The sequence below is a fragment of the Rhinopithecus roxellana genome, chromosome 5 (genome assembly GCF_007565055.1).
Source record: "Rhinopithecus roxellana isolate Shanxi Qingling chromosome 5, ASM756505v1, whole genome shotgun sequence".
NCBI lineage: Eukaryota > Metazoa > Chordata > Mammalia > Primates > Cercopithecidae > Rhinopithecus > Rhinopithecus roxellana.
Genome location: NC_044553.1, coordinates 171,558,812 through 171,583,678, shown reverse-complemented (window position 1 = coordinate 171,583,678; position 24,867 = coordinate 171,558,812). Strand labels below are relative to the sequence as shown.

Genomic DNA, 24,867 nt, shown 5'->3' with positions numbered 1-24,867 from the left:
TTGGGTAAATTTCTCTCTTCTAGAAGTCCTCCAAGTATCTTAAAGTTCTTGGGGCTATAGCATGTAACCTTCCTTACCACTTAAAAGGCTGAAAATCATGTAAGCCATATACCAGGCTAGTTTTTCTGGGAGGACTTTGTAAGCATTGGCTCTATAACGTATCAACCTTGATTCTTTAAAAGTGACTTGTCAGCCGGGCACAGTGGTTCACGCCTGTAATCCCAGCACTTTGGGAGGCCAAGGCGAGCAGATCTCCTGAGGTCAGGAGTTTGAAAGCAGCCTGGCCAACATGGCAAAACCTCATCTCTACTAAAAATACAAAAATTAGCCAGGTGTGATGGTGGGCACCTGTAATCCCAGCTACTCGGGAGGCTGAGGCACGAGAATTGCTTTAATCCAGGAGGCAGAGGTGCAGTGAGCCAAGATCATGACACTGCACTCCAGTCTGGGCAATAGAGAGATACTCCATCTCAAAAAAAAAAAAAAGTGACTTGTTATACCTGACTAAATAAACATTATTCTCAAATATAAAATTCTAGGCAAGGCATTGGCTCAATAGTGATTTTTCTAATTACATCTTAGTACAAAGAGAACAGCATCGAAACTATGTAAATTACTATATTGCCATGAAAAGTACAGACTGAATGAGAGTTTCTGAATTTGGGAGGTCCAGGGAGCACATTCAAAGTATTACAAGTTTGATTTCTTTGTTTTTGGTAATTTTATGAATATTCAATTTATATAAGCACTTATTTATCTCTACAAGCCAATCAGAACAGAATTCCTTTAAGAGCCTTTATGATCTAATTTATTAATGCCATCTGGAGACAGGAAAACATTCTACACTCACAATGTGAGATAAGGAACTTTCTGAATTACAGATACAAAGACGTACGGATAGAGTGTATATCCTCAATTCTACCATTTCAGCCACAGATAAATAGAGAATAAACACAGTGGCCAGACGCAGTGGCTCATGCCTCTAATCCCAGCACTTTGGAGGCTACCAAGGTAGACAGATTGCTGGAGTCCGGGAGTTCGAGACCAGCCTGGGCAACATGGCAAAACCCCAACCGCAACAAAAAATACAAAATGAGCTGGGCATGGTGGTGAACCTGTAGTCCCAGCTACTCAGAAGGCTGAGGCAAGAGGATGGCTTGAGCCCTAGAGGCGGAGGTTGCAGTGAACTGAGATCATGCCACTGTACTCTAGCCTGGGCTACAGAGTGTCTAAAAAAAAAAAAAGAAAAGAAAAGAAAAGAAAAGAAAGAAAAAGAAAAAAAAAGAAAGAGAAAATAAAAACACAAAAAGCTTACCAGTCCAGATATCAAAGAGTTGTTCTCCTTCCTTGTGAATAAGAAATTCCTAATTTGAGCTCAAAATAGACAGATGGACAAAAACTAAACAAACTATATTCTCTATAAGACATTAGATCATTTCCAGAGATCACCAGATTCCCAATCATGGCAGCTGCCAACAGGGAATAACTTGCCATCCATAAATGAATGAAAAAGAAAAACAAATTGATAGAGAGTAAAATTAAAATTAGAAAAACAAGAAACTTTAAATTAACCTGTGGGGGCCAAGAAAAATCATGCCTGGGCTTGGCTTCCTTTGAGATACATCATTTCTGATGATTTCAGGTGACCTTTTTGCTCATCTCAGTGGGAACTCCAAAACTGTGAAAGGATGATTTTTTCAAAAGTAAAGTTATGACTCTTATATAAATATAAAATAAACACATGTCAAAGACTTTATTAACTTATTAATTGAGGCAACTAGCAGGATGTTACAGTAAATTCAAAGGACAATCCAAATAGACACGTTTATAAATCGAGAGTATTTAAATAAATTTGCAAATGGATGCAAAACTGGCTTTTCAGGGACTTGTCCTTCCATATGTAAGAATTTAAATTTGCATGTGTATACACAAGAATTAGTGACATTCTTATCAGATTTCTACAAATGAACCTTAATCTCTATGGAATTATAAAATGGACAGTTAAAAACAAAGATGCAGCCTAGCACAGTGGCTCACACCTATAATCCCAAAACCTTGCTAGCCCAAGACAGGAAGATTGGTTGAAGCCAGGAGTTCAAGACTAGCCTGGACAATATAGCGAGACCTAGTCTCTACATTAAAAAAAAAAAAAAAAAAAAAGCCAGATGTGATGGTGCTATTCCAATAGTTTCAGCTACTTGAAAGGATAAAGCAGGAGGATCACTTTAGCCCAGGCATTCAAGGGTGCAGTGAGCTATGATGGTGCCACTGCACTTCAACCTGATCAACAGAATGAGACCTTGTCTCTAAAAAAGCAAAACAAAACAAAGATGCATACAGAGTCCTGTACGACTATAGGTCAGATAATCTTCAGAGGTTCCAGCATTTCAATGAAAAGGTACTCAGTATTCTCTTCTGCTTATTCCAAAGTCTTAACTTTTTCCTTGCAATAGTAGATGGACACACATATGTGTTTGTCTGAAATTAAGATGATTGCCTCAACCAGCACTAAAGCATGGGTTGAAATCGTGCTTATAGTCTTCAGAATTCTCAGAGGATGAAACTGACTCTTGAAATGAAAATATACTGAGTTATAAGGAGACCTGTTTTTCACATCTGCAAAACAGGCAGAGTTCTTGGAAATGAAATTTGATATTTATAGGTGGAAAATATTTGTGAGGACAAAGAATTAGTCTTAACAAGATTTTTAAAGTAGTTCAATCTAGTGTTATAAAAATTAAAACCCGAAGTACTAATTTCATAAAGGCCCTTAAGTGTTATACTCTGGATCAGTAGTTTTTAAGTGTTAAGAGTACAAAAGATTAACCTGGAGTGCTTATTTAACGTATATGTTACTGGGCCTCAATTCTAGTGGTTCTCAAACTTTAGTGCACATGAATATTTCCTGGAGCCTTCAATAATGCAGATTACCAGGCCCTGTCCTCAGAAGTTTGGACAGGTCTGAGCTGGGGCCCAGGAATCTTTGCTTTTAATAAGAAATTCTTCCCCTAAATGAGTCTGCAGTAAGTAAACTGAAGATTTCTCTTTGGATCATTGTTTTACAAGTGAACTATTTTTCAGCTCTCCAACCCTTCAGTGATCATTCTACCGGGTTCCTATAACACTAGACTAACATTCTTAATAGTAATATAGTATAGAGGTCATAAGGTAAATGGAAATAATATTGGTCCCTCTTAGAAGGGACCAAGTTGTGTGCCAAATTCTTCAACTTAGGCCAACTTGAATACACAGTTTGTATTCTAGGATTTTGTTGAGACCCAGAGTTCTTTACTTACTTTCTATTATGTAAAAGAACAAGAAGAAACTGAAGCCCTACCACAAATTTACTGCAAGTCGTCCCCAAGTTTCTAGGTTTCTGGTTTCAATATGGTAGATCCACCTTAACAAAATTTTCCCTCTAACAGCAGGCTTTGGTCAATCATTCATTGATTCATTCATTTAATGATATCTCTTATCCTTTAAAAGATTTGGCACCAGCCATGGTAACACAGTATGAATGCTAGGAATTGTGAATTAGTTACATTAATACTAACCATTTTGCCCAGTTGTATCAAAATAACCTATCTGAGCATTAATATCTTCTGGTGATATGAGAAATGTCTGAAAATAACTCCTTATTTTATAAAGCATGACTGATTATACAACAGGGGCATGGTTTCAAGTACACAGATTTCCTTCTTTTGGAACAAAGGATCTCCTTAGTTATTAAGAATGTGTGCCTGGGCCGGGCGCGGTGGCTCAAGCCTGTAATCCCAGCACTTTGGGAGGCCGAGACGGGCGGATCACGAGGTCAGGAGATCGAGACCATCCTGGCTAATACGGTGAAACCCCGTCTCTAAAAAATACAAAAAACTAGCCGGCGACGAGGGGGGCGCCTGTAGTCCCAGCTACTCGGGAGGCTGAGACAGGAGAATGGCGTGAACCCGGGAGGCGGAGCTTGCAGTGAGCTGAGAGCCGGCCACTGCACTCCAGCCTGGGCGGCAGAGCAAGACTCCGTCTCAAAAAAAAAAAAAAAAAAAAAAAAAAAAAAAAAAAAAAAGAATGTGTGCCTGATTTCTCTGAATTTTAAAAAGAGCAATAGTATTACCAATGATTGAAAATACCATAAGTATAAAGAAGTTTTAGTTTGCCTTGAAATTATATTTCCACCTTAAAATGAAATTACCTTAGTGCAATTTTATTTCATATTACTGCCATTGGAAATGACATTTTTCCTTGGGTTAGAATATTACATTTAAATGAATGTGTATTGTAGCTATTTTTTCATGCAAAGGATTAAGGCACTAGATGTACCTTCACAAATAAGATGATGAATGGAGTAAATTACACTTGTGAAATTTATAGAGCTCTGACTTTGTGGAATTGCTTGGAATTAAACTCACATTCTATTAATGTTTCCTTTTAGGGATTTTAAGTATGATAGAACGAGGGCTGATTCCACCAACAGCAAGGATTACCTTTCAGAATCCGCCCATTACACCCAGAGCAGCTCCCCTGCACAGTTTTGATGAAGCACGTAAGATTCCAACTGCAGGTAAGACACTCTCGCGTGTCTGTTCAGTTGGGGACACACAGAAATTATCTCTGCCCCAAATCTAGCCTTCTAGTAGCCAACTTTTGTCCTCAATAATATGACAAGATGAAAGTTGTAATCATCCTGAGTTTCACTTTAGTAAATAAATCAATTGGGCCGGGTACAGGCTCACACCTGTAATCCCAGCACTTTGGGAGGCCAAGGCAGGTGAATCATCTGAAGTCAGGAGTTTGAGACCAGCTTGGACAACATGATGAAACCCTGTCTCTACTACAAATACAAAATTAGTGGACGTGGTGGCTTATGCCTGCAATCCCAGCTCTTTGGGAGGCTGAGGCAGGAGAATCGCTTGAACCCGGGAGGCAGAGGTTGCAGTGAGTGAAGATCACTGCCACTGCACTCCAGCCTGGGCAACAAGGGCGAAACTCCGTCTCAAAAAAATAAATAAATAAATAAAAATAAATTAACTTTAGCCATCTTTGTAAATTACATATTGAGGGCCTGTGTTCTCTGTGTGTGTTAGAAGGTTCATATTTTCAAAGGGCTTACAGTTTGACTGGGGAAACAAGATAGATATAATAAAGATAAATAACTATATAAAGTAACATGGAACAAAAACCAAATGGATGTTAAAGCCTAGGGCCACAGGAGTTCAGAGTAATAATTGCTGAGGGCTGAGATAATGGAAGAAGATTTCAAAGAAAGTACTGGATGAAATAGGGTGCTAGAGAGAAGCACCGACCACCTGGGAATCTAGTAACTCGTTGCAGAATCTTGGGCAAACCATTTACTTTCTCTGGGCTGCAGTTTTCCCAGTCATATAATGATAGGTTTTGGCTGAATTAATTCATATTTAATTATTTGTTATATAAATAAGTTTTTCCTAATATTTAAAAATACATAAATATTTGTTGAGTTATTGTTTTATCCACAGTAGCATCTAGGTGCTGGAGATCCAGCAGAAAATGTCAGACAACGGTTCTGTTCTCATGGTGTTTATATTCTAGAGGGAGACAGGTAATAAGCAGATAAGTAAATGAGAATTTAAGCTAGTGATAAATGCTAGAAATAAAACAATATGGGTTAGAGAATGATAAGGAGGGGACTACTTTGCTTGTGAGAGAAGGGTCAAGGAATGTCTCTCAGAAGAGATAGGAGGCTTGAGCTGAGATTCAAATGATGAAGAAAAGCCAGTCATGTAAAGATCTAGAGAAGAGCATTTTAGATATAGGACAGCACAGGGACAAAGGCCCTGAGGACTAAGAGGGAATGAGCAAGAAGGCCAAACCATGAGCAAGGGAGAAAAAGGGAAGAGATGAAGGTGGAGAAGTAGAGAGGGATTACGTGCTGTAGGCTGGAGCCAAGACTGAGTTGTCCTCAATATCTACTCTTCCCTACCTCCAGAGTAATAGAATTGTGGGTCGGCACATGTCATTTTAACTGAAGACATTTCCCAGGCTTACTTGCTGCTGGGTGTGCCATGTGAGGAGGCTGTGGACAATGAAGATGTTAAGCAGAAGTAGGGTGAAAAAGTTCTGGACTGTGCTCTTTAGAGAAAAGAAGCATAGCCCCTCTTTTGCCTTGCCTTCTTCTGGCTAGCTGGGATGCAGATGTGATGATGAAACTTGGGCACGCATTTTGGAGCCAGAGATGGAACTCCATGTTGAGTCTTGCAGAACTGCCCTGCCAACCCAGGACTGTCTTCCTTTGAACTGTGTATGAGAGATAAAGAACCCTTAATTTATTTAAACGACTCAGTGTATCTTTAAGATCTTTCTTTTTAAATACGTTAGACTATACTAGAATCAGCATGGCAGCCTTCCAAACCACAGTGAAGAGTTACATTTAATTCTGCTAACAGAGAGAACCCACTGAAGGATTTAAACAGAGTATGGGATGATCTGATGTATGTTTTAATAACTGTTTTGCAGATAACAAATCATAGTGGGAGCTTGGAGAGTAGTTAAATGACTATTGCCGTAAACCAGGTGAGAAATAATGGTGGATTATGAGGAGGATGGTATCAATGGCAACGAAGAGAAGTGAACAAATTCAGGTTATATTTTGGTGGAAGCATGAGGACTGACTATTGAATAGGAGTGAGGGAAAGAGAGGCATCAAGCATAAATATATATGAATATATGAATGAATATCTGTGAATGTGCTTCAATTTTGTATTCATTCTAGTGTTGATGGGAATTTTAGTGGTTTATACTATAGAGCTATTAGGAATAATACTACTATGAGCATTCTTTTTTTTTTTTTTTTTTCTGAGACGGAGTCTCGCTCTGTCACCCAGGCTGGAGTGTGCAGTGGTGTGATCTCGGCTTACTGCAACCTCTACCTCCTGCAATTCTGTCTCAGCCTCCTGAGTAGCTTGGACTACAGGCACACGCCACCACGCCCAGCTAATTTTTGTATTTTTAGTAGAGACGGAGTTTCAACATATTTGTCAGGCTGGTCTTGAACGCCTGACCTCAGGTGACCCACCCACCTTGGCCTCCCAAAGTGCTGGGAGGACAGGTGTGAGCCACTGTGCCCAGTCATTATGAGCATTCTTGTACTTTTAATGCCTTAATTATTAATTCTTGCCTTTTAATGCACATATGTAGGTATCTTTTAATGCACATATGTAGCCTTTCTATTGAAGATAGATTAAAAAATGGAATTACTGAGTCTTAGTGTTTATATATGATCAGATTTAATAGATACTGCCAAACAGTTTTCCAACGTGGTTATACTGACTTATTTTCCTACTGGCAGTATATGAGTGTTCCAGAATATTCGTCTTTGTCAACACTTGATATTTCTTCAGTTTTTAAAACTTTAGCCAGGCCGGGCGCGGTGGCTCAAGCCTGTAATCCCAGCACTTTGGGAGGCCGAGACGGGCGAATCACGAGGTCAGGAGTTCGAGACCATCCTGGCTAACACGGTGAAACCCCGTCTCTACTAAAAAATACAAAAAAAAAAAAGCTGGCCGGGCGAGGTGGCTGGCGCCTGTAGTCCCAGCTACTCGGGAGGCTGAGGCAGGAGAATGGCGTAAACCCGGGAGGCGGAGCTTGCAGTGAGCTGAGATCCGGCCACTGCACTCCAGGCCGGGCGACAGAGCGAGACTCCGTCTCAAAAAAAAAAAAAAAAAAAAACTTTAGCCATCCTGAAGAGTCTGTTGTGGTATGTCTTTGTGGGTTTAATTTCTACTTTCCTGATGACCAGTAAAATTGAGCAAGTTGTTTTGATAATGCATATTGGTCATTTGAGTATCCTCTCTTGTAAGGTGATTTAAGACTTTAACCCTTTTTTTTTTTAATTGGATTGTCTTTCTTTTTCTTAGTGATTTATAGGAATTACTAGATATTCTGGGTACTAATCTTTTATCAGTTACATGTATTGCAAATAATTTTTCCTACCCTGTGGCTTGGCATTTCACTGTTACTGTTTTTTTGTTTTGTTTTGTTTTTTTTACTTTTCATTTTGAGATAATGGTAGATTCACATGTAGTTGTAAGAAAAAATGCAGAGATCCTTTGTACTCTTTACACAGTTTTTCCCAATAGTAACATGTTGCAAAACTGTAATATAATATCACAGGTACGATATTGATGCAGGCAAGATATAGAACAGTTCCATTACCACAAGGATTCCTCCTAGTGCCCTTTTATAGCCATACTTGCTTCCCTCCAGCCCTACACCCCCTTAATCCCTGGCAGCCAATAATCTATTCTGCGTTTCTATAATTTTGTCATTTCAAGCATGTTACATAAATGGATTCTAAATGGACAATTCTAAATCATCCATTTCATCTAATACAGTGAATTTTAGAACTGGCTTTTTTCATTCAATATAATTCTCTGGAGAGTCATTCAGGTTGTATTAATAGTTTATTCCTTTTAGTCAATAGGTTATATTAATAAATATATGTAATTACATTAATAACTTTATTGCTATTATTGATAATTTAGTCCTTATATTGATAGTTTATTCCTTTTTATTGCTGGGCAGAATTCCATGTTAGAATGTACCACAGTTGTTAAACCATTGACCTGTTGAAGGACATATGGATTATATCCAGTTTTGAACTATTATTAATAAAGCTGCCATAAACATTTGTATACAGGTTTTTATATACACATATGTTTTTATTTCTTTAGAATAAATGCCCAGGACTATAATTGCTGGGTCTTATGGTAATTGCATTTTTATTTCCTCTGCATATATTTGGAGCCATGTCATATAGTGTTATAACTTTTGTTTTAACCATCAAATATAATTAGAAAACTAAAGAAGAAAAGGAAAGTCTGTTGCTTTTATCCTATTTTTGCTTATCGTATTATTTCTTTTTTCCTAATGTTCCCAAGAGTTTTTAACTTTATCATTTGCCTTCTGTTTAGAGAATTTTCTTTAGCCATTCTTTTAGAGTCATTATACTAATGAAAAATTATCTTCATTTTCCTTAATCTTAGAATGTCTTGCTTTCCCTCTTTATTCCTGAAGGATATTTTCAGTAGGTATAGGATTCTGAGTTGACAATTCTTTTCTTTCAGCACTTGGGAAAAAAAAAAAAAAGTTGTGCCGCATGCTTTTGGCTTCCATGATTTCTGATGAGATCTGCTTTTGAATTGTTTTTCTCCTGTAGATAAGGTGTTGCTTTTCTCCTGCTGCTTTTAATTTTTGTTCTCAATTTTTAGTTTTCAGAAGTTTGACTATGATGTGTCTTGGTGTGGGTTTCTTTAGGTTTATTCTGTTTTAGTTTGGCCCAGCATCTTGAATCTGTAGGTTTATGTCTATTGCCAGATTTAGGAAGCTTTCAGCCATTATTTCTTTGTGTACTTTTTTTAGCCTTGACCCCTACCTCCTCTTTATCTAGGACTATGATGATACAAATGTTAGATTTTTTGGATATAGTCTCACAGGTCCTTGAGGCTGTGTTCTCTTTTCTAGTTTGTTTTTTCTCTTTTGCTCAGATTGGGCGATTTCTATTCTTCTACCTTCTAATCTCATCCACTGGATTTTGTATTTAGGTTACTGTAGTTTTCAGTCCTAAAATTTTCATTTGGTTCCTTTTTATGTATTCTGTTTCTTTGTGGAGACTTTCTGTTCCTTTTCTAAGACTATATTTTTCGCTTGTTTCCACACAGTCAGCAATTGCTTGTGGAAGGATTTTTATGGTGGCTGCTTTAAAATCTTTGTCAGGTAATTCTAACATCCTTGTCATCTCGCTGTTGGTATCTGTTCATTATCTTTCTTCATTCAGTTTGAGGTCTTTCTGGTTCTTGGTATGATGAGTAATGTTCAATTGAAATCTTAGCATTTTGAATATTATATTATGAAACCTGTTTCTTATTTAAATCTGTTTTTAGCTAGTACTCCTAACACACTTATTTATTCCCCATGCATTTAAGGAATAAGTCCAATGAGATGTGAAATAGCATCCCATTTATGTATTGCTGGATTTCATTTGCTAATATTTTGGTTTTGATTTTTGCATTTTTGTTCATATGTGAGACTGGCCTAAATGTATTCCTTTCCTGTAATGTTTTCCTTAGGTTTTAATATCAATGTTAGTTTTGCCACAATGAGTGTGATCTTTTTTTATATTCTCTGGAAAAGTTTGGATACAACTGGTACTACTTCTTTCTTAAATGTTTGGAATAATTTACCAATGAATCCATGTAGTTTTCTTTGGAAATAGGCTTAGGATTGAGAAATTTTCTTTAACAAATACAGGACTTTTTTGTTATTTTGTCTGTGTCAGTTTAATAAGTTAATTTTGTGCAAGGAATTTGTCCATTTCATCTAAATTTTCTAATTTGTTACAATAAAGTTGTTTACCATATTCTCTATTTTGTAATGTCTGTAGCATCTGTGATGATGTGCTTTCTCATTCCTATTGTTGGTTACTTCTACCTTCCTCATTTTTTTTATCAGTATCTCTAGGTGTTTATTGATTTTTTGGTATTTTCAAAGAACCAGATTTTGACCTTATCGATCCTTTCTACTATATATTTTTAATTTGATTGGCATAAGTTATCTTTACCATTTCTTCACTTTCTTTGCTTTTAATTTTTTTATTTGTGTAAACTATTGGCACACATGCTTAGCTTATTAAGTTTCAAGTGTTATTTGTTTCTCATATATAAATTGAAGGCTATAAATTTCACACAAAGCCTACTTTAGTAAGTTTGTTATGTCATATTTTCATTATCATGTATTTCAGATTATTTCCTTATTTCCATTTTCATTTCTTCTTTGACTAATGGGATATTTAGAAGTGTATACAATTGAGTAGTTCTTAGCTATCTTTTTTGTTATTGATTTATAGCCTAATTTCATTTTTTAGAGAGCATATTCTGTATGTTTTCAGTTATTTGAAATCTGACTTGCTTTTTGACCCTAGCATATGAAGACTTTAGGTAAACTGTCCATGTGCATTTGAAAATATGTTTTGTATTTGTTGGATGCGGTTTTCTGCATATATTCAATTAATTCAACTTAATCATGTTATTCAAATCTATCTCTATTTTGCCTATTTTATCAATTGCCAAGAAAGGTATGTTAAAGTCTCAAGCTATGCTTGTAAATTTGTCTATTTCTCTTAATTTTTTAGTTCTACCACTTTTTTCTTCAGATCACACATATCTTTAATTTAGTCCTTTACAGAAAGAATCTTTTTCCCATAAAAAGTAAGAATTAAGTGCACATCATTTTAAATAGGAGTGAACAAACTTTTTTTGTAGAGGGCCAGGTAGGAAATATTGTAGGGATTGCATGCCACATATTATCTCTGTCATATATTCTTCTCCTTTTATTTAAACATCTCTTAAAAATGTAGCAACAGTTCTTAGCTTGAGAGTCATACAAAAACAGACTGCAGGCCAGATTTGGCATATGGACCGTAGTTTGCCATCTCCTGACTTTTAAGTATTAAAATTAATGTGTTCCAGTAGTTATATCAAGAACCAAATAAAAAAATCAATTGGTATATTTGCACACCTACAATATGCTCAGGGACAAAAATATAAAATAAATATAATATAGCTACTATCTAGAAGTTACTTTAGATACTATAATTAGAAAAAATGAACACATGAAAAAGACCATATTAAATACAAAACAATATGTTCTTATTTTTAACAATAATATTGTTCTTATTTAGAACAATATGTTCTATTTTTAATAGCTAAATCTTATAGTTAAAACAGAGAATAAGGGAGTACATGAAGGGCATAGCTAATGAGCAGCAGAAAAGTTAGATAGTAGAGGATCACTGAAAGTCTTTATGGATAGAGACCTCTTTGAACTAGACCTTGAGACATGAAATAACAGAGAAAATAGAAAATAACATGAACATAGGTGACAGGGAATTTGGAACTTGTGGGACAATGAAGGTAACCACAACAACAAAACCCACAACCAGTTCAACTTCCAACCACACCCAGTCACCCACCCTAATGCCCTAGAAGAAGAAGACTGCCATTTCCAGGCATAAATGCTATTTACCTCAGTTTTCACAGTTCTAAGCCCTATGTCTGGCAATTAGTAGAAGTTGTGAGACACAAAAAGCAACTCACTGTCAAGAGACAAATCTGCAGGACCAGACTCAGAGACTAGATAATACAACTATTAGGGAATTTAAAATAACTATGATTAATATGTTGAAGACTAAGTGGAAAAATGAGACATGTGTGAACTGCTAGAGGTTTTCAGCAGGGAGTTGAAAAGTATAAGAAAGAATCAAATAGAAATGTTATAAATAAACAGCTTGGGAACATATAAAGAATGGCTTCAATGTGTTCATCAGTAGAATAAACACAACTGAGGGAAAAAGATCAGTGAACTTAAGGATAAGTCAAATGAAATTACACAATTGAAACACAAAGAGGAGGAAAAGCAACAGTAACAGAGCAATTGATAACCATGGGACATTGGGTGCATTACTGCTAGTCACCATGAATATTATATAGTACGATAAGTGTTTTATCGTCCATAGGACATAAAGTTACATATTTACTGGCATTTCTATCTAGGACATGCTTACAAGCAAGGACCTTTCTAGAATAATCTAACTATAATACATATTACCTTATTAATACATACATATTACCATTACCTTATTAATATAATACATATTACCATATTTAATACATATTAAAATTAAAAGCAAACCTTTTAATATGTGTGGATTTGGAATCTCAGAAGAACAGAGAATAGGGCAGAAGAAATATTTGAAGAGAAAATGGCCAGGAATTTTACCAAAGTGATGAACGACATCAAACCACAGATCCAAGAAGCCCACAAACAAGATAAATACAAGACACACACACACACACACACACACAGAGAGAGAGAGAGAGAGAGAGAGAGAGAGAGAGAGAGAGAGAATCATCATATTCAAACTGCTGAAAATAAAAATTAAGAGAAAGTCTTGAAGATAGCGAAACTAAAAATGTACATTACATACAGAGGAACAAAGATAAACATTACACTATTCTTCTCATCAAACACTATGCAAGTCAGGAAATAATACAGTGACATCTTTAAAGGGCTGAAAGAAAAAGAAGTTGTCAGGTCAGAATTCTACTTCCAACAAAAATATTTTTCAAAAGTGAAGGAGAAATAGACTTCTTTAGACAAATAAAAAGAGAGAATTCATCACCAGCAGAACTGCCCTATAGAATATGTTAAAAGAAGTTTCTCAGGCACAAGGACTATAATACCGGAGAGAAATTTGGGTATACACAAAGAAATGAAGAAACCTGGAAATGACTAAAATGAAGCTAAATATAAAATACATGTTTCCTTATATTAAATTTATCCAAAAGATAACTGACTATAGCTCAGGGGTCAAAAAACTTACTCTTTAAAGGACTAGATAGGAAATAAGACTAGACAGTAAATAATGTAATGTTTCATTCCTTTGCAAGTTTCTTTGCATCTTCTTTTCCTCCTTATTTTTTCTTTTGCTGCCTCCTCCTTCTTCTCTTTCTTCTCATCCTTTTCCCCCTTCTCCTCCTCTTCCTTCTTCTACTTCTTGATCTTTTAAGAATGTAAAAACCATTCTTACCTCAAAGGCCATATAAATACTGTGAGCTTGATTTGGACTATGGGCCATAGTTTGCTAACCCCTTGTTTAAAGCAAAATTATTAGCGATGTATTGTGGCTTCATGGCATACGTAAAAGTAAAATATATGACAACAATAACACAAGGATGAGGGAGAAATTGATATATAACAATATATTGTTATAAGATCCTTATACATGAAATGGTCTAATATTAATTGAAGGTATATTGATTAATTGAAAGATGTTTTGTATATCCTGAACAACCATTAAAATATTTTAAAAAGAGGTTTAAATAATAATTTATGTAATGATAAAATGGAATCATAAAAATATTTACTCCAAAAGCAGAAAATTTGTGAAAATCATGAAGAAAACATGGAACAAATAGAAAGCTAACAAGATGTTAAATTTTAATGCAGCCGTATGTATTAGTCTGTTTTCACACTGCTATAAAGAACTTCCCTGAGACTGGGTAATTTGTAAAGGAAAGAGGCTTAATTGACTCACAGTTCCACATGGCTGGGGAGGCCTCAGGAAGCTTACAATTATGGCAGAAGGGGAAGCAGAAACATCTTACATGGTAGCAGGCAAGAGAGAAGAGCAGGGGAAACCGCCACTTAAAAAAATCATCAGATCTTGTGAGAAGTCACTCACTATCATGAGAACAGCATGTGGGAACCTGCCCCCATGATCCATTCACCTCCCACCAGGTCCTTCCCCCAACAAATGGGGTTTACAAATCAGATTACAATTTGAAATGAGATTTGGGTGGGGACACAGGCAAACCATATCACCATATTAAGAATTGTAGGCAATCTTTGCATGATGGTGTGGGACCACACAAATGACTGTTTAAGCAGAAACCCTCCCAGGTAATTTAGAGTCAGTAGGAAAAATTACAATTGTTTCATGATCTTTAAGATTTTTGTCAAAACATTAAAAACTTTATTCCTCTTTATTATAACTATGTGGGGCAATGAAAAAATAGTAAAATGAATATTTATTTAATATCCTATTATTCTAAACATTAGAAACATTGAAAATAAAGTGTTTTCTTTGTTAAAAAAAAGAATAGTTTTAAATAGTGCTTGCCTTTTTCTTCTTATCATTAACTTATGATATGGAGTGGTAATCTTTACTGTGGCTTGGTGCATTGTCATACTTCTTTCTAACTTTGAATCAGCTTCCAACTTGTTATCCTTTTCACTTTTAATATTACGAAATATCTCTGAGTCCCTTTAATATGAAATTTCTTTCCGGCATCACATCCTCTCAAACATGTACTTTCATCACAACCACTTTCCTCATTTATGTCAGTAAGTTAAACTTGACTGTTCTTCTGGATGCATTACTAGAGTCTTTCAAATGGTGGCATTGGCTACATTCCTACAGTCAGCTATTTCTTCTATAATTCTACTTACAATATATTTCAATTTCACTTTGAGCACTATCAGTTTTCATTCTTTTGGTGTACTTTTAACCTCCTTAACCAACTCTGTCTTTCATTTGTACATTTTTTGTGGAAAAAAAATGATGCAGATTTATCACTGGGAGTCAAAGAGGCAATACTACTACATTATTTACAGTCTGTATGCAAACTCAAAAACAGATGCACAGTGACCAATGACTGACAGACTTTGAATGGAATGACTTGAATGGTCACTGATCTTGATATGCATCTGTCACTTATGTAGTGATTTGTGGAATAGCGTTCTAGCAGCGAAGTTTATATTTTATGCAATTAAAATTTTATGGTAACTGAAATTTGAACTATGTTGGAGTACTGATGTTATTTAACTAAACTGTGGTAAGTAGAATTTGTACGTACTGGAACAGTGCAAAGTGAAGGCTGTCTTTACAATAAGTGTGAATGTTCTAAATACGCCAGTTAAAAGACAGAGCTTGTCAGATTGGATAAATAAGCAAGACCCAACTGTATGTGGTCTCTAAGAATTGCAATGTAAATGTCGAGAAAGATAGGTTAAAATAGGAGTAGGGTGAGAAGTGACAAATCTTTCTATAGAAGAATTCCAAATAATGTATTTTTATTTATTTGTTTTTGAGATGGAGTTTCACTCTTGTTGCCCAGGCTAGAGTGCAATGGTGCAATCTCGGCTCACTGCAACCTCTACCTCCTGGATTCAAGCGATTCTCCTGCCTCCGCCTCCCAAGTACCTGTGATTATAGGTACCCATCACCACGCCTGATTAATTTTTTGTATTTTTAGTAGAGATGGGGTTTCACCATGTTGGCCAGGCTGGTCTCAAACTCCTGACCTCAGGTGATCCACCCATCTCGGCCTCCCAAAGTGCTGGGAGTACAGCCGTGAGCCAGTGCGCCCAGCCCCAAATAATTTAAACAGTTACCTCCTCCTTCAGGAAATGGAGCTTATTTATCCACCCCTTCCCTCTCTTTGAATGTGAGCTGAATTTAGTGATTCACATCCAAATAATAGAGTATGGAAAGAAGAAAAATAGAAAATTTGCAGTGGAGAAACCTGGGAAACCCTGCCTTAACTGAATGACCAAGGGTAATATCATTAGTCATAATTCAGGTTGACATCATGTGCCCCCTAATATGATAGGATGAGGAAGGACTTCACCTTTATGTTATTCTACCCCAACAACCTATAACCACAGAGAAAAAAATATGAGAAAAGCATCAGACAAACCCACATTTCAGACATTCTACAAAATACCTGACCATACTCCTCAATACTGTCATGGTCATGAAAACAGGGAAAGACTGAGAAACTGTCACAGACCAGGGGAGCCTAAGGAGACGTGATGACTAAATACCATGCAATATCCTGGATAAGGTTCTGGAACAGTAAGAAGACATGAGTGTAAAAACTAGTAAAATCTGAATGAAGTCTTGAGTTTAGTTAATTATAATGTATCAATGATGATTTCTTGCTTTTGACAAATGGACTGTGGTAATGGAATATGTTAATATTAAGGGAAAGTGAATGACGGTATACAGGACTGTCCTAGAGTATCTAAAATTATTCCAAAATAAAAAGTTTATATATTTTTAATTCAAAAATAAATTATAGGACTAGACACAAATTAAATGTAAATTAAAAATTAATAAAAAGGAGAAAGATGGAAAAATATACTATACAAACAATAATGAAAAGAAAGCTGGATTGGCTCTATTACTATCAGATGAAGACACATTAATAGTAATAAACAGGTACATTGATGATAAAAGGATCAATCCAGCAAGAAGACAGACATTCCTAAATGTGTATGTACTTAAATACAGAGATATAAAATACAGGAAGCAAAAATTAATAAAACAGAAATAATAAATCCAGAATTATATCTCACAATAATCAATAGAACTAATAACCTCCCCAAAAAATAATACTATAGAACATAATAATACTATATCCCCAACCTTTTTGACACCAGGGACCAGTTTTCTGGGAAATAATTTTTCCACAGACAAGAGGTGGGGAGGAATAGTTTCAGGATGGAATTGTTCCACCTCAGATAATCAGGCATTAGATTCTCATAAAGAGCAAGCAACCTAGATCCCTCATATGTGCAGTTCATGATAGGGTTCTTGTTCCTGTGAAAATCTAATGCTGCTGCTGATCTGACAGGAGGTGTGAATTCAGATGGTAATGCTTGCTCACCTGCCACTCACCTCCTGTTGTGTAGCTTAGTTCCTAACGGGCCACAGTACCCAGTCTGTGGCCTGTGGGTTAGGGACCCCTGCTATAGAAGACTATAAATATAACAGTATTATAGGCCATATAGACCATTATAGAGCATTAAAACACAACAGAACACACATTTACTTCAAATGCACATGGAACATTCACCAAAATAGACCATATTCTGGACCATAAAACAAATATTAACAAATTTGAAATAGTTAAAATCTTACACATTATATTCTCTGACCTGAACATAATTAAACTTAAAAAGTAGAAAATCCCCCAAATGCAAAAACAGACTTCTAAATAACCCATGGATCAAAGAGGAAGTCACAGGGATATTAAAAAAAACATTTTGAATTAAATGGAAATGACCACACAACGTACAGAAATTTGTAAGATGCAGCTAAAGTGTGCTTAAGAAAAATTTTTAGCATTAAATACTTTTATTAGAAAAGAAGAAAGATCTCAGATTAATGATCTAAGCTCCCACTCTAAAAAACCCCAAAAAAAGCATATATACCCAAGCAAGCAGAGGATGCAAAATAGAAGTCAGTGAAATTAAAAAAAAAAAAAAGAAAGAAAGAAATTTGGTGAAACCAAACTGTGTTTCATGGAACATTTTTATAAAATTGGTAAGCTTCTAGACAGACTAACCAAGATTAAAAGAGAGAAGGCACAAATGACCAATATCAGGAACAAAAGAGGAGACATCATTACAAATCCTATAGACATTTAAAGGATGCTAAGAGAACACTATAAACAACTTTATGTCTATAAGTTTGACAGCTTATATTAATGGAGGAATTCTTTGAAAGACAGATACTACCTAAGCTCACTCCAGAAGAAATAGATAACCTGATTAGTCCTGTATTTATTAAAGAAATTGACTTACTACTTAAAAACATTGTAAGAAAAGAAAAATGATACCATATGGCATCACTGGTGAATTCTACCAAACAAGAAAGAAATATTACTAATGTTACAGAAATTCTTCCTGAAAAATAGAATAGAGAGAAACACTTCCCAGATAATTTTATGAAGCTATCATCACTCTGATACCACAACCAAAGACTTTAGAAAAAACTACAGTCCAGTATTCTTTATGAAAATAGATGCAAAAATCCTTCACAAAATATAGCAAATTGAATCTAGTGCACGCGTGCTCTCTCTCTATATATATATTTATATTTATATATATTTATATGTAGATATATGTATTTATATATATTTTTATATATAGAAAGAGATGATGTATTTTATACATATTACATCATGACCATGTGGGGTTTATCCTAGGAATGCAAGGCTGTTTGAACATTTAAATATCAATCATTATAAGTCACCATATGAATAGGCTGAAGAAGAAAAACTATATAACCATCTCAATTAAAATAAATCAACATCCATTTGTATCAAAAACCCTAAGAAAATTAAGAATACAAGGGAACTTCCTCAAACAGATAAAAGATGTCTACAACTAATATCATAATAGTGTTTGAATGAATGCTTTTCACCTAAGATCAGGAACAACACATGGTTGTGCACTCTCACCACTTCTATTCAACATTGTACTGAAGTTCCTAGCCAATGCAGTGAGGTAAGAAAAAGAAACAAAAGACATGCAGATTGGAAAGGAAGAAATAAAACTCTCTTTGCAAAGAGCACAATTACTACATAGAAACTCTCAAAGAAGCCATCACACACACACAAAAGCTAGTAGAACTAATAAGGGAGTTCAGCAAGGTTTGAGGACACAAGATTAACATACAAAAATAAATTGAATTTCAGTTTGTTAGAAATGAACAATTGGAAATTGAATATTAAAAAAATACCATTAACATAACACCAACAATTAAATACTTAGGTATAAAGCTAACAAATATTTGCAACATACGGATGCTGGATGCTATAAAACACTAATGAAAAAAAGTAAAAGAAGACCTAAATAAATTAGGAAGATTAGCCATGTTCATAGATTAGAAGACTCAGTATTTTTATAATTAATTTTCCCCAAATTGATCTATAAATTCAATGCAGTCCCAATCAGGATCTCAGTAAGATTTGTTGTAAATATTGAAAAGCTGATTCTAAAGTCTGTGGAAAGGCCAAGGAGCTACAATAGTTAGTACAATTTTGAAAGAGGAAAACAGCATTGGAGGACTCCTGTTACCTGAGCTAATATAATGCTACAGTAATCAGGACTGTGTGGTATTGGCAAAAGGATAAACACAGAGATCAATAGAACAGAAGAATAAAGAGTACAGAAATAGAACCACGCATACTTGGTCAATTCATTTTTGACAAAGATGCAAAGGCAATTCAATAGAGAAGGCATAATTTTTTCAACAAATTGTGCTGGAACAACTGGACATTTATATAAAAGGGAAAAAAAGAACCTTAACCCATTCCTTGTACCATGTACAAAAATTAACCCAAAATGGTTTGTAAAATTAAATATACAGCCTAAACTATAAAACTTTTGGAAGAAAACAAAGGGGAAAATTTTCTGTGTTCTTGAGTTAGGCAAAAATTTCTTACATACCACACCAAAGGCAAAATCCATAAAATGAAACAATGGATACATTGGACTTCATCAAAATTAAAAACTTCTACTCTTTGAAACACCGTGTTAAGAAAATGAAAAGAAAAGCTATAGATTGGCCAGGCACAGTGGCTCGCGCCTGTAATCCCCACTTTGGGAGGCCGAGGTGGGTGGATCACTTGAGGTCAGGAGTTTGAGACCAGCCTGGCCAACATGGTGAAACCCCATCTCTACTAAAAAGACAAAAATTAGCCAGGTGGTGGGTGCCTGTAATCCCAGCTGCTCGGGAGGCTGAGGCTTGAATCCGGGAGGCAGAGATTGCAGTGAGCTGAGATTTTGCCATTGCTCCAGCGTGGTTAACAAGAGCGAGACTCCATCTTAAAAAAAAAAGAAAAAAGAAAAAGAAAAACTATAGATTGAGAGTAAATATTTTAAAACAATAAGTGATCATGTATTTTTATCCAGAACATATAAAGAACTTTTAAAACTCAGTAATAAGAAAACAAACAACCCAATAACAGACAAAAGATTTGAACAGACACTTTACCGAAGGATATATATGGATAGTAAATAGATAGGTGAAAGCATGCTTAACATCATTAGTCATGAGGGAAATGCAAATTAAAACCACAATGGGATACCACTACATGAGGATATGGAACAATTGCAACTCTCATTCCTTGCTGGTGGGGATGCAAAATGGTACAAAAACTTTGGAGAACAGTTTGGCAGTTATTTATAAAGTTAAACATGTATTTACTGTATGACCCAGCAATCTCACTCCTAGTTATCTATTTGCCCAAGAGAAATGAAAATATATTTACACAAAAACCTGTATATGAATGTTTGTAATATATGAATGTTGCTTTATTCATAATCACCAGAAACTGGAAACCACTTAGATGTCTCTCAGCTGATGAATTGAAGTACATCCATACAATGGAGTAAAACTTGCTCTAAAAAGGATCTAATTGCTGATACATGCAACAATAAAGATGAATCCCAAATGCATTATGCAAAGTGAAATAAGCCAAACTCAATAGGCTACACACTATATGATTCTATTTACATGACATTTTTAGAAAATGAAACAATGAAGACAGAAAACAGATCAAGAGTTGCCTGGGGATGGAGAGAGTAGTTGATGGTAAAGGGGCATGCAGGAATTTTGGCAGGTATTGGAATTGTTTTTTTGTTTGTTTGTTTGTTTGTTTGAGAATGGAGTCTTGCTCTGTCGCCCAGGTTGGAGTGCAGTGGCGCGATCTCGGCTCACTACAACCTCCGCCTCCCAGGTTCAAGCAATTCTCCTGCCTTAGCCTCCCAAGTAGCTGGGACTACAGACGCCCGCCACCACACCCGGCTAATTTTTTGTATTTTTAGTAGAGATGGAGTTTTGCCATGTTGGCCAGGATGGTCTCAATCTCCTGACCTCATGATCCACCTGCCTCAGCTTCCCAAAGTGCTGGGATTACAGGTGTTAGCCACTGCGCCCGGCCTGGAATTGTTTTATATCTTGATTGCGGTGATGGTTATATGACTTACACATTTGCCAAAACTCATAAAACTATACTAAAAAGGGTGAATTTTACTGTATGTAAGTAGTAACTCAGTAAGTCTGACTTTTAGAAAGAATATTGGGGGAGGGACACCTTCTTGACATGAAAGGAAAGCATAGGGAGCTGTACACAAAGCTGGAGAAGTGGAGTTCTAAGGAGATGGCCTGTATGCATCAAACTAGAGATGCCAGGGCCCTCCTTGAAATACTGAATTAGAGTCTTGAAGTAGATATGCTACACATCACTGAATTCATTTCTTTTGGCTGCTGTAGAATATTCCATTTTTTTTGTTTGTTCATTTATTTTACTTTAAGTTCTGGGATACATGTGCTGAACGTGCAGGTTTGTTACATAGGTATACTTGTGCCATGGTGGTTTGCTGCACCTATCAACCCATCATTTAGGTTTTAAGATCCGCATGCATTAGGTATTTGTCCTAATGCTCTCCCTCCTGCTTCCCCCAAACCCCCAACAGGCCCTGGTGTGTGATGTTCCCCTCCCTATGTCCATGTGTTCTCGTTGTTCAGCTCCCACTTATGAGTGAGAACATGCAGTGTTTGGTTTTCTGTTTCTGTGTTAGTTTGCTGAAGATGATAATTTGAATAGACCATAGTTAATTTATCCAGTCTTCTGTTGATGAACTTCTGGGTTGATTTCAGCCTATGGTATTGTGAACAGTGCTGCCATGCATTCTTTCACGTTTCCTACTGAGTATGCACAAGTATTTTTCTTGGTCAAGAGGAGTGGAATAGGTCATGGGGTAGATGAACATTCAACTTTAGGAAGTAATGCCAAATTGTCTTTTAAAGTCATTGCATCAATTTACATTTCTCCCTTCAGCGTGGAAGATACTCTGTGAATTCACATCCTTGCCAACTCTTACTATAGTTATTATATCTTCCTAGTAAATAGGAATTTTTATCATTGCATGTTGTCCTTCATTATCTCTATAATTGCTTTTTAGCATAAATAGCTTTTTGTCTGTTAATATAGCCACTTCAGCTTCCTTTTGGTTATTGTTAACCTGGTATATCTTTTCTCATTTTTTTAACTTTTAATCTTTCTGTAGCCGTATGTTTTAAGTCTGTCTTTTATAAATAGTATATAGCTGAATTTTAAAGAATTCATTCTGACTGTCATTATCCATTTAGCATTTACTGCATTTACAGTTATTCTAATTACTAATATATTTTGATGTATTTCTTCCATCTAGTCTATTTCTGTTTGTGCCCTGCCCTGTTTTGCTATTCCATTTTCTTTCCTTTATTGTCTTCTTTTGAATAGATTATTTTTCCTCATTATACTTTTATTCCTCTATTATTTTGGAATTGATACATTCCTTTTCTATTCTTATTGTGATTAGCTTGTTATTTTCACATGCATATATTACTTATCAAAGTCTAAAGTTAATAAATATCTGTACTTTTTCCTTTAACAATATAAAAACCTCAGAACATTTTAACTCCATCTCCCTCCTGATGTAGAATCTATTTTTCTTATGTATTTTAGTTGTATCTTCTAAAAAAGTCCCACAAGACATTATTGTTAATGTTTTTTATGTAATCAATGTTTGTTATATTAGCCAACAGATTGTCACTGTCTTTGCTCTTCATTCATTCTTGCGTCTCAGACTTTCAATACTGCATTCATTTCCAGCTCCCTAAATTATATTCTTTAAATTTCCACTAGTACAAGCCTGTTTCTACTGGTGGTAAACTCTGTCAACTTTTATTTGCCTCAAAATGTGTTTATGTCCTGACTTTTGAAAGTTATCTTGTCGGCACATTCAATATATTATTTCATTGTTTTCTAGCAATTATATCTACTATTGAGGAGCCTGTGGACTATTGAGGAGTCAGTGGTAAATAGTGGCTAAAATTGTGGATGAAAACAATTTGTCTTTTGTTTCCTCTCTAGCTGAAATAAGTTCTTTTTATCTTTGGTGTTTTACAGGTTCATTGTGATGCATCTAGACATATAGGTCTTTTTATTTATCCTGCTTTGTATTTATTGGGATTCTTGAATCTGTAGACTAATGTCTTTCATCACTTCTTAGCAATCTCATCCATTATTTATATGCATTTAATAGAAAACAAGAACATCTCAGTACTTTGGGAGGCTGAGGCGGGCAGATCACTAGGTCAAGAGTTCAAGACCAGCCTGACCAAACTGGTAAAATTCCATCTCTACTAAAAATACAAAAATTAGCCAGGTGTGGTGGTGCACACCTGTAATCCCAGCTACTCAGGAGGCTGAGGCAGAAGAATCACTTGAACCCTGGAGGCGGAGATTGCAGTGAGCCGAGATCGTGCCACTGCAATCCAGCCTGAGTGACAGAGTGAGACTCCATCTCAAAAAATAATAAAAAAAAAAAAGAAAATGAGAGCAATTAATAATAAGTGACCTAAGACTAATTAAACACAAGAAGACAGGAAAAAAAAAGCAGTAAACTAGAAAAAAAAAGAAAGGAAATAATGAAAATAAAAGCAGACATTAAGAAAGTAAAAACAAAAATGACCCAAAAGAATTAAAAATTGACTTCTTTTTATTATTATTATTTATTTATTTATTTTGAGGCAGAGTCTCACTCTGTAGCCCAAGCTGGCGTGCAGTGGCACGATCTCAGCTCACTGCAATTTCTGCCTCCAGGGCTCAAGCGATTCTCGTGCCTCAGCCTCCCGAGTAGCTGGGACTCCAGGTGCATGCCACCACGCCTGGCTAATTTTTTTGTATTTTAGTAGAGAGAGGGTTTTACCATGTTGCCCAGGGTGGTCTCAAGCTCCTGAACTCAGGCAATCCACCCACCTTGCCCTCCCAAAATGCTGAGATTACAGGCGTGAGCCACTGTGCCCAGTCAAAAATTGGCTTCTTTAAAATAACATAAAACAGGCAGATCTCTGACAATAATGATAAAGAGAGGAAAAATAGAAGGCACAAGTCAACACTATTAAAATGAAAAAAGTTCGCTAACTATAGATACAGTAGAATTAAAAAAAAATCATAGTATGGTAACTTTACATTTTAAAATATGAAATGAAAAATTTCCTAGAAAAATGTAAACTACCAAAAATAACTTGAGAAAAACTAACAAACTTAAAACAATGTCATTAGATAATTTGAATTGGTAGTCAAAAATCTCTGTCTTTTAAACACACATACACAGACACACACTCACATACTCTAATATGCCAGAGGAGAGAAGGCCTCAGGCCTTTTATAGGCAAGTTTTACCAACCGTAACAGGTCAGTTAATTCTTTTTATACTATTCCATGGGGAAAAAAAAGAGGAAAAGCTTGTAAACTGATTTTATGGAGCTATTATAACTTTGCTACCAAAATTGAAAAAGCACAGTACAAGAAAAAATATACATAGATCAATCTTATTTAGGAACATAGAGGCAAAGATTCTAAATAAACATTAAAGTGTTCATCATAAGGAAAAATGTAAGGAAAGTTCAACATCGGAAATATTTAGCAATATAAT

The 24,867-nt window shown here is 35.6% G+C and overlaps 1 protein-coding gene across 9 annotated transcripts in view; it reads left to right on the top strand.

The window, feature by feature from the left end:
* Positions 1-24,867, top strand: part of IQCH (IQ motif containing H) — a 260,008-nt gene that overhangs the window by 89,315 nt on the left and 145,826 nt on the right. For 6 of the 9 annotated variants that reach the window (XM_030931382.1, XM_030931383.1, XM_030931380.1 and 3 more), the window contains one exon: positions 4,427-4,555. The exons of the other annotated variants lie outside the window; for them this stretch is intronic. In XM_030931382.1, the coding sequence (XP_030787242.1) occupies positions 4,438-4,555 (118 nt within the window). In that variant the 5' untranslated portion in view covers positions 4,427-4,437. The remainder of the gene's footprint in view (positions 1-4,426; positions 4,556-24,867) is intronic. 9 annotated transcript variants of the gene reach the window in all.